Source organism: Bombus vosnesenskii, unplaced genomic scaffold, assembly GCF_011952255.1.
Source record: "Bombus vosnesenskii isolate JDL3184/JDL3185 unplaced genomic scaffold, Bvos_JDL3184-5_v1.1 scf7180000013295, whole genome shotgun sequence".
Lineage (NCBI taxonomy): Eukaryota > Metazoa > Arthropoda > Insecta > Hymenoptera > Apidae > Bombus > Bombus vosnesenskii.
In genome coordinates this window covers 3,208,604-3,222,993 of record NW_022882946.1, presented here as the reverse complement: position 1 = coordinate 3,222,993, position 14,390 = coordinate 3,208,604, and the positions used below count along the sequence as shown (strand labels likewise).

Below are 14,390 nucleotides of genomic sequence, written 5' to 3'. Positions count from 1 at the left end.
TCCATTTTTTTTATATATTAATTTATTCTTTTTTCAAAAATTAAACGTAAAATTCAACATTATCATGAAACTACAATTATAATTTTTTAATTTTTTACCCATTATGGGTATCCTAGATATTTTTGTACGTTTACGCGTGTATAAACGTCGGTAGTCTAGTTATAGACAGTCCCTTACAATTTAGATCTGTTATTTATACGCTTGTCTTTCCTTTTTAGAATGCAGTTTTCATATTTGAGTTACAACACTATTGAGTAAAGGAACGATCGTTCGAATTATATATGCGTATACTACAAGCGTCGTTGGACGTGGAAGCGTGCAATCTATCACTAGTGAAATATTTGTCAGAGTAATTGAACAAAGAACGTAACAGAATTTTTATAGCGATCTCGTAAGAGCCTAGACGTTATCTTCCTATTATAATAGGTCACGTCGCAACAGCTGCCAGTCGCATAGAAAATTATTCACAAAGGACAGATCTGAATCACGAGTTCTCCGGTAGACAATAAAGCAGAAAGATTAACGTGTTACTCATTGCCAGAGATATTAACTCGTTGCTTTATGACCGCAGCCTTTTATTCCTGAAGTATATTACGCTGGTTATCATTGAAAACTAGCCCTTGTCTAGACTTAGGTATTTAGATGTGTAAACATCTTGAGCGGAAAGAACAAAAAGCGTATCGTAATCGCTGTGTACGAAGGCTTAAACGTTTACCTATACGTACGTATGTAAATACGATATAGTGCATTAATGAAGGTAGTATGAATTCTCTATTAGCAACCTAACACCTTATTACTTTACTGTTACCTTATTAACAAGTATATTATACGACACAAGCTTGTAAAATTGAAAATAGTTGGTAAGTGATACGGATAAGATGATACAGTCACGAAGCTTAACGTAAACTTTAAGAAAATTAGCGACTGTAGATTGTTCCAAATTGAAAAAATCTTTGAACGATATTCGAAAAGCGTTGAAAACTTTTCTGTAAAATAACAAAATATAGATATTGAGAAGAGAATGCGGTATGAATATAACTCGAGAAATGGGATCTGAATAGAGAATCGTTTGATCTATGCACTTTCTTCAATTTCTCATGAATACATACAAACCCACAGTATTGAATATTCCAACATATCCATGCCGTCATATGACAAGCACAAAAGTGCAAATAACACAATCCAGACAATTATCTTTATTATTCTCTTCTCCTCTCCAGCTTGGAAACTACAGCGTTGAAATCGTAACAGTTTCGTTTTTGCGTAATAAACACGCTTGGTTGTGTAGCAGCGCATGATATCATAGGTAAGTATGCAACGATTGCGTTCTCACAATTGGTCGTGGTTAAACAGTGCAACACACGGTCACAGTTTACTACAATGGGGAGCAAAAATCTGCACGTGAAAGTATCCCGGCTTTGACTTGTCACTTACGTAAGACGAGTGGGAGTAAAGAGCTTTAAAAGCGTACGACTGCGTATTGTTCGGAAAGGCACCTATGGCGAATCGATAATAAAAATAACGGAATTATCGTGGCCTCGTTGTCGCGTGGCTGGTCTACCAGTGCTGTCCGACGTTCTTTCAATTAGGTAGAGAATAACTTCCCACATACAATGTGATCAAAAAGTCGAAGACAGACGAAACCGTACGATAAAAATCAAATTGTAAGATTGTTATATAGAGAACGAGATATTAACCCTTAAAGAATGTCACGGAGTAAAATTAGTTAAAAAAACCATCGTTTCATAATAATATGCGAACGATAATATTTCTACTTTACATCTAGTGTTGGATAATAATAAAACGTTTAATTCCACTTGTTTAATTTTACTAATTTTTTAATTAAAAAAACGACACGTTACTGTAAACCTTCGATTATGATAATTTTTAAGAGCTAATATCGATATTGTTTTCTCTGTGTATATTTGGCTTGGATATTTGTGTCACTTTCATAGAGATAGTTGTGTGAGAACGACTTGTTTTTAAAGAACGTTCAATTACTTCTCTTTTCTCGGACTCATCAAAGCGTCTAAGTTTGTAACAGGAAAAGAGGCGCTAAGGGAATGATTTAATGGAGTCTTGGCTCAGAAGGTATACATTTCGCTTTACTCGCAAGAAGGTTTTAGGGGAGCTGTCTTCTATATCAGTCAATTCGGACAGCAGTGATGCAACAATTCAAGAGCTGTTCTAATTGTAAGAAACAAGCAGACACAATACAGCAATGCATCATTGTAATACGAATTCAAATAATTATACGGTGAAACGTAAATGCCCAAAGGTACATCCATAAACCTATCTCGAAGAATAGTGTTCACTGTAAAACTTTTCAACAGGGAAATCATTCTTTTCTTTTTAGCATTTTATCTGCGATACTTTAATACTTATCCATCGTCAATTGACAGAATTAGGTATTATAGCAACGATATACAGACGAAACGATCGTTGGTACGTCCGAGTAATCAGTTTAACTGCGTTGCAATGCAGATTATGGTGGTTGCAGAACCACAGCTTTCGACAAATCCGATTAGAAAACTCTTAACCCCGATGTTCTTGCGACACTCAGCTGCATCCGACGCTGAAATTACACGTAGTCGCATAAATCAGAAGGAACGAGACATTTATAGGAATTATAGAACTTGCCGGTTGATTCGATGAATGATACATCGAGCAATAATTTGGATAATGAAAAGCAATTTACTATTTACGACACTAGCGTTGTATTTAGGAAACTGAAATTTCTCTACATAGCCTCAATCGAATAAATAACTAATCTAATTTATAATTAAAAACGAGAGACTACGATCGTAGATCGCCCGAAAGAACTTTCTACGAACTTCTCGAGCCCGTTAATAAACAATCTTCTTTATCAAAAAATTATTATAAAATAGAAAATATGAAAAAATGTTAAAACAATGAAAGTCATTTCACACGATCGAAGATCTAAGTATCGTTTGATAGAAAAATACAGAGATAATATTTGTTTTGTATCGAATGTATTTATCCAACGAATACTTTATTTGTCGTTTAAATTCAGTAACGCGATGTTTCTATCAGCTGGCATTGACAGCTGCGGTCACTGTTTCATAATGAGAAACACGTAAAACAAAATGAGTTAATTTTTCACTGCGTGTCTCTATTGAATACGTTTCCATATTATGGCGCCTACCTGTTTTATAGACGCCTATGTACGCGAAGATATACGCGGAAAAAAGACAGACAGCGTTCAAGACAGATCGTAAAGTAAAGTAAGGTAAAGATCGCATGTTGTTTTAAATGTCGGTATCGTGTTCTGTCGGGCGGTCGCGTGCATCACTGAGATTAATCAACTCCTACGAGCTCTGCGAGTTTCCAGCCGTGGTAAACGTAATCATTGTCGTGTAAGTTAATGATGGCACAATCATTATCGTGGCAAAGTGGTACCCGCAATGATCATAATTATTCCTTTCGTTGCGATTTCTATCGATATGTCACTTGATCTTGAACGAATTTCGACGATTTGTATTAAATTTGTCGTTGATTTGAATCATTAATAAATTAGAAGCTAGCAGTATATACTGTTCTATGTATGGCCTTTTTAATCCTTGATAACGTAAACTACGGAAATTACAAAATACTTATGATTAACAAGATGAAGACATTTTGAAGAAAAGCAATATTTTTTTTGTAGGCAACGAAAAGAAATTGCGAATAATAAGGAGACCTTTGTATGATATTATAGTTCGTACAGTCTGTTTAACGAATATTAATAAAAGAAGAATGAACATAAAAAGTATGTGTAACATATAATCTCTATAAAGCGAGATAATCTCACTTAATCATTTTATTGTACTTACGTTAAGGCGTTAATCAAACGAATCAAATTTATCCTCGTGATTTTCCGTTTACGACGGAACCTGCTTTCTTTTCATTAGTTACAATCAGCCAGTGCATGTACGACGAATTACGCGTCTGGAATACCCTAGTGCATTTATGTAGACTCAATAAGCAAACAGAATAATATTGCACGCGTTTGCGTTTAGTGCCAAAGAAGCAAGTGGTTCGCTCGAGATATTGAGTGGCGTAGAATTGTTATATAAAGTGACCATTAAGAAGTGTGGACGTCACTTAAACTCATCGCCAGACAGTTTCGTAATGTTTTCCTTTCGTGTTCAGAGTTGATAATTTCGCATTTATCCCCTCGATAAATTTACTATGCAGAAAAACAATGGAATCTCCAAAAATAGATTGCTTATAAAAATAGTATACTATAAGACGTTGTTAAACGTATTGTATAACATAGCAATGAAGCTAGCATATCATAGCGTGAAATCTATTTATTTATTCATATTGCGTATGATATCTATACGTCGATGAATATAATACGTTAAAAATAAATTTTTAAATCATGAGGAAACCAACTTTATCTTAGGAAAACGTAAATTTTTGTAATTTTCACACAGAGGTCGCTTCTCTTTAGGGAACTATTTCCCCTACTATATCCTACTTGTCTCTATGGTTTGTTTATTTCAAATGTAATTTTTAGGGAACGCTAACCAAACTCGTTTTGCGAATTATCTGTGACCTCTGATTTAAAATACTATTAAACGTATATAATATAACGTTTGTTAATAAATAACATGTTGGATTCTATACAAGTAGTTTATCAATATCGTAAGAGACAAAAATCCTCGCTTCGGAATCACATCATGCAACCAAATAAAAAAGGAACCTATAATCGTTATCCCATTAATCGTTATCAGACGTAAAACAAAGGAATAATTACAAAACGGCGTAATCAACGACGAAGACGCATCGGGTTACGTGATTTCTGTGGTAACATTCATTAAATTCTCGTTACGTATTTACAATGTCTGATCGATCATCCGCGATCGCGTAAAAATCTGTGCTGTAACTTTATTGCGAACTCATTGTAACTCACGCGCGAAATCATTAGTCTACATTCAGCTGGGTGAAACAACGAGATTAGAGAACGAATCGAACGCGAGTTCTTTCCTGTAAACTTGCCCTTCTCTATTTGCAAGAAACAAATAAACAAGATTCCTATAAAAAGCACAGGACAGATAATTAGAAGTCTCTTATTCCTATTGTTACGTCACGAGTATCATTCCCCTTTATTTAAAACGTCTTATTATTTCAAGATCGAAGGAAGCTGAGGTTTCGTCATTTTCTTCGTGCTATCTTCGTCTTCCTTCGTTTAATTTCAAACGTTTGCGATATAACCTCATTTAAAAGACAAAAGTCACGAGGAACTTCAAATATCTGAACAGAATGTTCGAAGCAAGGATTCTATGTATCGGGTGAAAAGTTTTAAACTGTTCGAATGTTTCAGATTACGTGGTTTTTCAAATTATACGGATCGTATTCGCGATTTGATAACTACAGACAGACAGATTCATTAACACGCCTGTCGTCGAAACAAGACTCGGGACTCCCTCTATACGTCTTTCTTCGTTGTGCGCATCTCGCGGATCTACTTGTTCCTTCGTCGCTCTAAATTTTTGCTTTCGTCGCATAATCGGAGAACGCAGCGCCGCGTTACCTATCGATCGTCTCCATTAACTAGTCCGTTACACAACGAACTATAACTATTGCCAAACAATAGATTATGCCGTGGCTGTGCGCCGTCAGTCGGCGCGTAGGCAGGGTAGGGGTTTACCTTATGCAAGCGTTACATACATTTGGTTATATTACTGACATTACGTAAACGCTGCTGATTACAAGGCGCGAGAAGGGAGAGAGAAGTGTTACAAATTGTCGATATTCAGGATATTCGTCGATAGCCGGTGTGTATCTGGGTTACGTGAAGAAAATAAACGAAACTGGTCATGGTGCGGCTGACTGTTGCACAATTCGTGGGGTAAAAGTTGACCTCGCGTTTCGCGCGCTCTGTTTTCCCCGCCTGCTAACCGCTATAGGGGACATCTATGATCTAACTATCTAATAACATAATTTCGATGCGTTACAATTTTTAGCGAGTAATTGCTATTATTGGAATATGATGCTCGTTGAAAATTAAAATAAAAGTTACGTTTCTTCGATCACATTATGATCGATTTAATAGGTTAAAATTAACATATCGGAATACTTATAGGACCTAAAGGAATTTCTTAATCTTAGACGGAGTTATAATTGGTAGACTTTTCCCGAGTATTCGAGGAACGAATAGAAATTATCGGAACGTTATGTAAATTCGAACGAAGACGCGGCTATTAAAATCCCTAATCTACTTTCAGGTATTACGTTTGAGAAAATTCGCGGTTCTTGATAAACGAACAAGCTCATTGGCCAACGTGTATCCTTATTTTTGTTTGGCTTTCGTTGGTAATCAAACATGATGTGCGAGAGGAACGGAATCGCTGACTTTGAAACGTTCACGGCACGTTACGAAACGGGTCTTCTTACCTTGTAGCGTCGCATTATACATATAGGAGAGGGTCGGTACAGCCATTCGCGCGCGTAAGAGGTTGGTTACATGAGCGTGTAAATATTTCGCTTACGACGAACGGTTTATTCGTTGCGTTATGCGCACCTCTCCCGGTGCCTTAAACCTCCAATTACGTAAGCACCGCCGTTTGATGTTTATGTAACATCGTACCACGTTACCGACGAAATCGGTCATCGTCAGCATTGAACGAGGAACAACTATCAGAAATAATACCCGCTTCTGCGCTTCGTTCAACGATTCACTGATCATCCGACTAGCGTCACCTGGTACAACGTACACGTACTAAAGCATCGAACGTATGATAACAAGTATGTTTCTTACCTTTTTCAATTTAATTTTATTTCCACCAGTAGTCATGTACATTTTGCCTGTTTGACATTAGGAACTCGCAGTTTTGTCGCACGTACGTACAGACTTCCTGTCCCAGGTTCTGAAATACCGACGTGCACAAAAATCGCAGTGTTTCTTACGCCCTCTGCATTTTTTACGGTGAACACAAGGCAAAGATGATAAAGTCGGCATAGTCCGGGAAGCAGTAAATATTTAACGACCACTTATTTTCGCATCCTAATTTCGAGGTTATTTAGACAGAATTATTTAAGAAATGAAAAAACTGTCTAAGGCTTTTTACCTTCACCATACCTGGGATCGGTAAGACTAGGAATTGAAGCGTAAAAAAATCGCAAATGCGTATCGAACAACTATGTTTTACTCGAACTAAATAATTATGTAAAAACGGTAAGGCATGTGACATTTTGCTATATGTGACAACCACTGTGCATACTAACGATTCATACACGTTCGTATGTATTATAAAAAAGGACAATTACGTTTAATGTATATTTTCACTGATACAATTAGTTCTAAACTTGATTCGTGATTACTATATTGTGACTGCTAATCTTGATTACGTATTATGTTATTAGGACGCACTTATATCGACTCGTCTTGTACCATGGCACGCAAAGCTGTACAGAAGGAGAGGGCGTTGGACACGAACTGAAATGACATCAACTTGTTATTTATATATATAACATTCGTAATTAACCTGTTAATTAGAGAAAGGTATTGTAATCGTTATTCGAATTGGTAATCCCTCAAACATAATACCTTTATTTAGGGCTCTATATATTTTTGCATGCTTTCCGTCAAACTCTAATTACATATGCGACGTTTACATTTGCAGTGTCGAAAACCGAATAAGATGAATTTAGTAAGCTTTAATATTATGATCGTAGGAGTCTTCTATTCAATGACTACCTGATTAACAAGTTAATTCGTTCCCTTAACAGTTTCTTCTCTGCGGACCAGTGCATATTATATATTTATATCCAAGCAGAGAATAAGAATGCAAAGCAATATAAAAACATATACACTGACTAAACATTACGTAAATATCGATAGTCTATTGACTATTATAATTGACAAAAGAGACATTGATTTCTCTTACCGAACAAAAGAAACGCAAATTAAGTTCCGGCATAAAACAACCGACAGAAAGTGTTACCGGTTTTTGATGAACCAACACGTTGAGCATGTGCTTTCGCACTTCTGAAGACTGTTCGTACCAGTCTATGTCGTATACGCTTTGCGAGACGTTCACACTCTGAAAATTATGCAAGATTAATTATACGCGACAAAAATATAATTTAATTTATAACGCAAGGAATTATGTACAAGATAGAAATATCTTGACGCAACATTGTAATCAATCGAACAGTTTCGACGATGGATATTTTATTGCGTATTTATTATATGGAAGTCTATGTGTTTTAAAGTCCGACGATAGTTGGAAATAATTTCCGGTGAGGAGGACGAGAAGTTCCATTTCGATTCGGCCTGGGTTTGACAATAAGTCTGTGCCGATGTGTTACCGAATAATTCGAAAATATTCACGGGATGTTTTTATCTGATGCATGAAACTTTTTACAGTTACTATCCTTACTCACATACAGATACTTACAGCGTCTTGCAAATAATCAGCTGGCCACGCATACATGAATGTGAGGATGAGACAGAAGGCACTAGAGTTAACGAGCTCCATTTTCGTAGTTATTGGAGAATCCTGTTTACAAATTGAATCACCGATTCCTTATACTATACACAAAACACCAGAAGATTCACATACCATTATCATCAAAATCCCACACAGAGCTATGGTAAACGTTGTCATTCCCAAGACATAAAGTACTATAAAGCGAAAACAACCGACCACTTCCTCCGCGTATCTAGACAGAGATAAATTACTTAAAAACGAAGACAAACTTACATCAAAGACTAACTTACATCAAACAACATAAAACATTATCTTTACCTTCTTAAAAATAATTCTTTCTTAATACAAACGATCAACATACGAATATTCGTAATTTTCTCAATTTCCATGACTAAACATTCGAATCTTGCAGCGGCGAACCACATTAAGAGCGCACCAACTACGCCTATGCATAAGTGTGCAGTGACGGTGAGGCATACGCTGCTGTGATGTAAGTAGATGATAATATTTACTGGTGTATAATTAACTTCAAACGGATATTCTACATTGACCAGGGTTGGAATCGGTAAGACCAAAGGCCCAAACATAAAAAAGGTTAGCGACGTATAAACAGCCACTACATAAGCACTATAAAGGACGTTACATTTTACTATATGTGCGATGAAAATTTCTCTTTCGAACTGCTGCGCCTCGTTCACACATTTCACCATCTCTCCAATTATACGCTACAACATGTTTCAAACATCAATGCTTCCGACGCGAATTAATTGCTGAAGGGACGCGAGGTTGAACTTACTTGCAGCGAGTCGCGCTTCTTCCAACATATACAAGTCTGAACAACTAGTTGCGTGGTGTATATCGTTAAGGTGATACATTTGAAGAGAGCGTCCAAGTAAAAACTTATATCGTCTAAGTACAAATAAATCGAGTACAACGAAGGCACAAGAATCAGAAAAGCGTTGATGACAATACAAATTTGTGCAATTTTGTAACTGCCGCAGCTTCTGCCGCTGTTGTCAGCAGATGGCCAACAAAAGCTCAAAGCTACACTGAGCCGAGTAAACTGGATTACATCTTCCGGTGTTATTTGTTTCGACATAATCTCAACAAACTTTTACATCTAATGAATCGGACTAAACACGTTTCAATTCGCACAGTAGGAAGATATGTCCAGGTTCTTGGGAGCCAGGTAGTTATTACTTTTCTTTGAACGTAACTTCGTAATCATACCCTTACTGGTACAACATTACCTTGTATGCAGGTGCGAATCAATAAATGATACTGAAAATACGCAGGAACAACTCGTGTTTATTGGAAAGTACGGAGTTCTTATACTGTTAGGTGCTTCGATGGTAAGAATTATTAATTGCATTATGCATTTGCACGTTTCTGGTTACTAGAGAGGCACAAAGGCACGTTATTACGTACAGCCGGCAATATTCAAGTTGCAGAACCTTCTTCGAAAATGCAACGTGGGATATGTGCACGATGCCATATATTTAGTATCTTGGGCGATATGTATAGCTAAGACTAAAATAATAACAAAGTTTCCCATCTAAACATCTAGTAGTTGTATCGACTTATATTTCTTTGAGGATGAGTCTGGATGATTTCTCATGACATAGTTGTAAAAAACGGGTGATTTGTGATTACAAGCGTAACCAACGCGAAGACATTCGACGCGGTCCTCTGTCTGTTCAATACCATCTATGGAAGAAATAATGGACAGCCCGTAACCCTACACAACGGGTAATTAGAACACTATCAAAAAGCGTAATGTAAGTAACGTGGCTGTTATAATATCCAAAATTATATTACAGTAATATTAACGGTTTTCTTCGTGCGCATGCATCCTGAAAATAATGAGTTTTAATGTATATTTTCATTGAAACAACTAGTTTGGAATTTCTTTCTTTATGAGTATCCTTTTATCATATTCTAGTCTTCACTACATATTACGTATTTAGGATATACTAGTGGTCTTGTACCATGGTACGCAAAGCAGTACAAAAGGAGAAGGCGTTGGACACGAACTGAAATGATATCAACCCGTTATTTATGTATGTAGTATTCGTAATTAACCTGTTAATCAGAGGAAACTAGATAACGTGTCACTCGCATTGCTAATCTCTTGAATATAATATCTTCATTTAATATTCTCTATATTTCTCCGCGAGCTTTCTTCATATTTCTTCCTATTAACCTTCCTATCAATTATCCCGTATTTACATTTACGCGATCCAAAACCGAACAAAATGACATCATTATGTTTTAATTCCACGACCGTAGACTTTTTTTACTCAGTTACGACCTGATTAACAGGATAATTTATTCATTTCCCAGTTTCTTGCCTTCAGACTCATTACATACTTATAACGGGTGTATGTAAATACGCAACAAGTAAGAATGCACGAAAATGTGTAAATATATACACTGTCAAAACGAATGATAGTACATAAATATCGATAATCTATTCACCATCATGATTGACATTGGAGATATTGATTTGCCTTACCGAACAATAAAAACGTAAATTAAGCTCTGGCATAAAGCAACCGACAGAAAGTGTCACTGGTTTCTGATGGACCAATGCGGTGAGTATGTCCTTTTGCATTTCTAGTGGTTGTTTGTACCATTCCATATAGTATACGCTTCTGGAAACGTTAACGCTCTAAAAATTAGACAATATTATACGTAATTATGTACATAACGAAATACGTAATTATACATAACAAAACATAATTTGTTTGGTATTGTAAGTATTTTTGCAACTGACGTTTCTTGTCGTAAAATTGTAATCAATCGAATGTCCACGACGCCATGATAAGTGGACGTTTACTTACTATTTATTCGTAGAAAAAAATACGTTTCTATATGTTTCCAGGTTCGAAGATCGTTAGTTACAATTTCGAGTGCAAAGAAGACGGAGTACAATTTCGTAGCAGATTGCATCTCAGAGTGAGTTTGTATCGATATGTTATTAAATTTGGAAATATATTTCTTAACGCAAAAATTCACGTACGAGATGCTTTTATTCGTTTCATAAACTTTTTCTTTGCTACTTGTCATACAATTATCGCACACAAATACTTACAGCGTCTTGCAAATAATCAGCTGGCCACGCATACATGAATGTGAGGATGAGACAGAAAGCACTAGCGTCGAGGAGCTCCACTTTCGTAGTTACTGGTGAATCCTGTAAATGTCCTAATTTAAATTCTACGAAATTGTATCACCGATTCATTATACCGAACAGAAAATACCAAAAGATCCACATACCACTATCAATAAAATCCCACATAGAGTTATAGTAAACGTTGTCATTCCCAACACATAAAGTATTATGAAGCGAAAGCAACCAACCACTTCCTCGGCGTACCTAGATACAGGGAAACTGTTTATAACGAACACAAATGTCTCTGTTAAATCACACATGGTAAAATATTCTTCTTACCTTCTTAAGTGTAATTGTTTTTTAATACAAACAACTAACATACGAATGTTCGTAGTTTTCTGAATTTCCACGACTAAACATTCGAATCTTACGGCAGCGAACCACATTAAAAGCGCACCAAACACACCTATGCATAAATGTGCAGTAACAGCGAGGCACGCGCTGCTGTGATGCAAGTAGATGATAAAATTTACTGGCGTATAATTCACTTGAAACGGATACTCCACTTCCACTAGGGTTGGAATCGGTAAGACTAGAGGTCCAAATATAAAAAAGGTCAGGGTCGCATATATAGCGACTACGTAACCAACGTAAATAATATTGTATTTTACTATATGTGCCATGAAAATATCTCTTTCGAAATTCTGTGCCTCGTTAACGCACTTCACCATCTCATCAATTATACGCTACAACATATTTTGAATATCAATGCTTTCGACGCGAATTAATTGACGAAGGGACGCGAGGTCGAACTTACTTGCAGCTTGTCACGCTTTATCCAACATATACAAGTTTGAATAATAAGTTGCGTGGTGTATATCGTTAAGTTGATACATTTGAAGAGAGCCTCCAAGTGAAAACTTATATCGACTAAATACAAATAAATGGAGTACAACGAAGGCAGGAGGATCAGGAAAGCGTTGATGACAATACAGATTTGTGCTATTTTGTAACTACCGCTGTTGTCAGCAGATGGCCAACAAAAGCTTAAAGCTACACTGAGCCGGGTAAACTGGATTACATCTTCCGGTGTTATTTGTTTCGACATAATCTCAACGAACCCCCTACGTCTAATGAATTCGATTAAACACGTTTCAATTCACACACTAGGAAGAGACGAGTAAATTCTTGGCTGCCAGGAAGTTATTAGTTTTCTTTGAAAGTACCTATAAAAGCACGGTTTTTCCGGTGTAACGTTGTCTTGTATGCACGTGCGAATTAATAAATGATACACATAATATGTAGGAAGACTCGTTTATTGGAAAACAGTTAGTTCTTGCGTTCTTAGATGACTGGATGGTGATTATTGATTGTATTATGCATTGGCACGTGCATACTACTAGACAAAGGGAAGTAATTACATACACGGAGCAATATTCATGTATCAAATTTGTCTTTAAAAATACAAGTTTGCATATGTAAGCCATATATTCAGTATCTTGTGCAGGAGTATTCGCGTCGTGGAAAACTAAATGTAAAACAGAAAAATTCTCTATCTGAGCATCTAAAAATTATATCGATTTGTGTTTTTTTTTTTGTAAATGATACTGAACGAATTGATTCTTTTTAATGATATTGCTGTGAAAAACAAGTGTTTTGTGATTACATCTACAACTAAACCTATTCATTACCATAGACGCAACAAATCGACGCATTAAAAAAAAGAATTAAAATTTTTATGTATATTTTCATTAATATAACTGATTACGAACTTCGTTAGTGATTATCTTCTTATGATTTCTAATCTTGAGTACATATTTTGTATTTAGGATACATCTTCTCCAACTCGCCTTATATCATTGTTCGCAAAGGGGTACAGAAGGGAAAAGCTTTGGACACGAAGTGAAATTATATCAATTCGTTATTTATTTATTATTCTTAATTAACCTGTTAATCGGAGAAGATTAAATGACGATATGGCAATCGCTTGAATATGATATCCATATTTAGTGTTAGGTTTGGGTTAGCGATATTTTTATTTTTATGTATTTGTACAATCGTTATCGTTAAAGCTGTAAATTTAATAGAATCCTGTTTTTTGTTATAGATTTCGTACTGACACATCACTATGGAGTTCGATGCCATGATAACTTCCTGCAAGCAAAGGATAGCGTTAATAACAATACTTCTTGCATCTAATGGTAAATTGCATACATTTTTATTCCTCCGATCATCCAATCACTTTTTTTTAACGAATTTATGTGCTTCATTTATTAGACTAGGATAACGTCTCCTTGCACACCGTGTCTTCGATGTGATTAAAATTTTATATCGATAATATTAATTGGTATAATTTGGATAAAATCAGGATTTGCTCAATATCGATATTTGTAAAAATACGAATATGAAATGGCACGAACGTCCATAGGCTAATATTAATAAGGCTATGATAATAGGACAGAATATGTGTCTTATACTTTAGTAATTAAAGTTGAGAATTCCATACCACACATGCTGTAGTGTAATAAATAAAATTTGTGTTCTTTATAAATATAGCAACAGTTTATTAATTTCATTCGTAGTTAAAGTTCTATGGTTCGTTAGTTACAGTGATAAAATATTACGATAATTATTAAAATATAAACACGGTATTAGAACGGTATTTTACAATATTTTTTCTTCCTAAGATATTTAGCTTCGGAAAGGTTAAACTTTTCTCTATCAGCATAAAACGTATTAAAAAAGGAGGATAGATTAAAGGATCATCGTAACATTAAGAAATAGAAGAAGAATTACAAAAAAGCTCGATACATTTCGATAGGATGTGTTACAGG

The 14,390-nt window shown here is 35.6% G+C and overlaps 2 protein-coding genes and 1 long non-coding RNA gene across 5 annotated transcripts; 1 reads left to right on the top strand and 2 right to left on the bottom strand.

The window, feature by feature from the left end:
• Positions 1–7,190: 7,190 nt before the first annotated feature.
• Positions 7,191–8,618, bottom strand: LOC117233254. The gene is made up of 4 exons (XM_033493381.1): positions 8,574–8,618; positions 8,409–8,510; positions 7,896–8,051; positions 7,191–7,444 (listed from the first exon to the last, which is right to left on the bottom strand). The coding sequence occupies exons 1-4, from the start codon at positions 8,616–8,618 to the stop codon at positions 7,379–7,381; spliced, it is 369 nt and encodes a 122-aa protein (XP_033349272.1). The 3' UTR covers positions 7,191–7,378.
• A 139-nt stretch (positions 8,619–8,757) lies between these two features.
• On the top strand, positions 8,758–14,111 carry LOC117233452. Of its 3 annotated transcripts, none has more exons than XR_004493324.1 (7): positions 8,758–8,931; positions 8,996–9,630; positions 9,703–9,793; positions 9,893–10,219; positions 10,409–11,035; positions 13,664–13,757; positions 13,834–14,111. It is a non-coding gene; the product is annotated as an uncharacterized LOC117233452 (long non-coding RNA). The 3 variants fall into 3 exon arrangements; XR_004493322.1 differs by lacking the exons at positions 13,664–13,757; positions 13,834–14,111 and adding exons at positions 11,326–11,399; positions 11,538–11,571; XR_004493323.1 differs by lacking the exons at positions 13,664–13,757; positions 13,834–14,111 and adding exons at positions 11,326–11,399; positions 11,538–11,571 and having other exon boundaries at positions 9,887–10,219.
• On the bottom strand, positions 10,229–13,657 carry LOC117233451. The gene is made up of 6 exons (XM_033493776.1): positions 12,374–13,657; positions 11,896–12,302; positions 11,721–11,820; positions 11,536–11,637; positions 10,957–11,112; positions 10,229–10,474 (listed from the first exon to the last, which is right to left on the bottom strand). The coding sequence occupies exons 1-6, from the start codon at positions 12,662–12,664 to the stop codon at positions 10,415–10,417; spliced, it is 1,116 nt and encodes a 371-aa protein (XP_033349667.1). The 5' UTR covers positions 12,665–13,657; the 3' UTR covers positions 10,229–10,414.
• Positions 14,112–14,390: the final 279 nt, after the last annotated feature.

Coding starts and splice junctions, on each gene's coding strand:
- LOC117233254 (XM_033493381.1), bottom strand. CDS start 8,618: ATGACAACGTTTACCATAGCTCTGTGTGGGATTTTGATGATAATG. Junction 8,511..8,573: donor GTGGGATTTTGATGATAATG/GTATGTGAATCT, acceptor ATTTGTAAACAG/GATTCTCCAATAACTACGAA. Junction 7,445..7,895: donor ATTTGCGTTTCTTTTGTTCG/GTAAGAGAAATC, acceptor ATGTCATTTCAG/TTCGTGTCCAACGCCCTCTC.
- LOC117233451 (XM_033493776.1), bottom strand. CDS start 12,664: ATGTCGAAACAAATAACACCGGAAGATGTAATCCAGTTTACCCGGCTC. Junction 11,821..11,895: donor AAACAATTACACTTAAGAAG/GTAAGAAGAATA, acceptor CCCTGTATCTAG/GTACGCCGAGGAAGTGGTTG. Junction 10,475..10,956: donor ATTTACGTTTTTATTGTTCG/GTAAGGCAAATC, acceptor ATATCATTTCAG/TTCGTGTCCAACGCCTTCTC.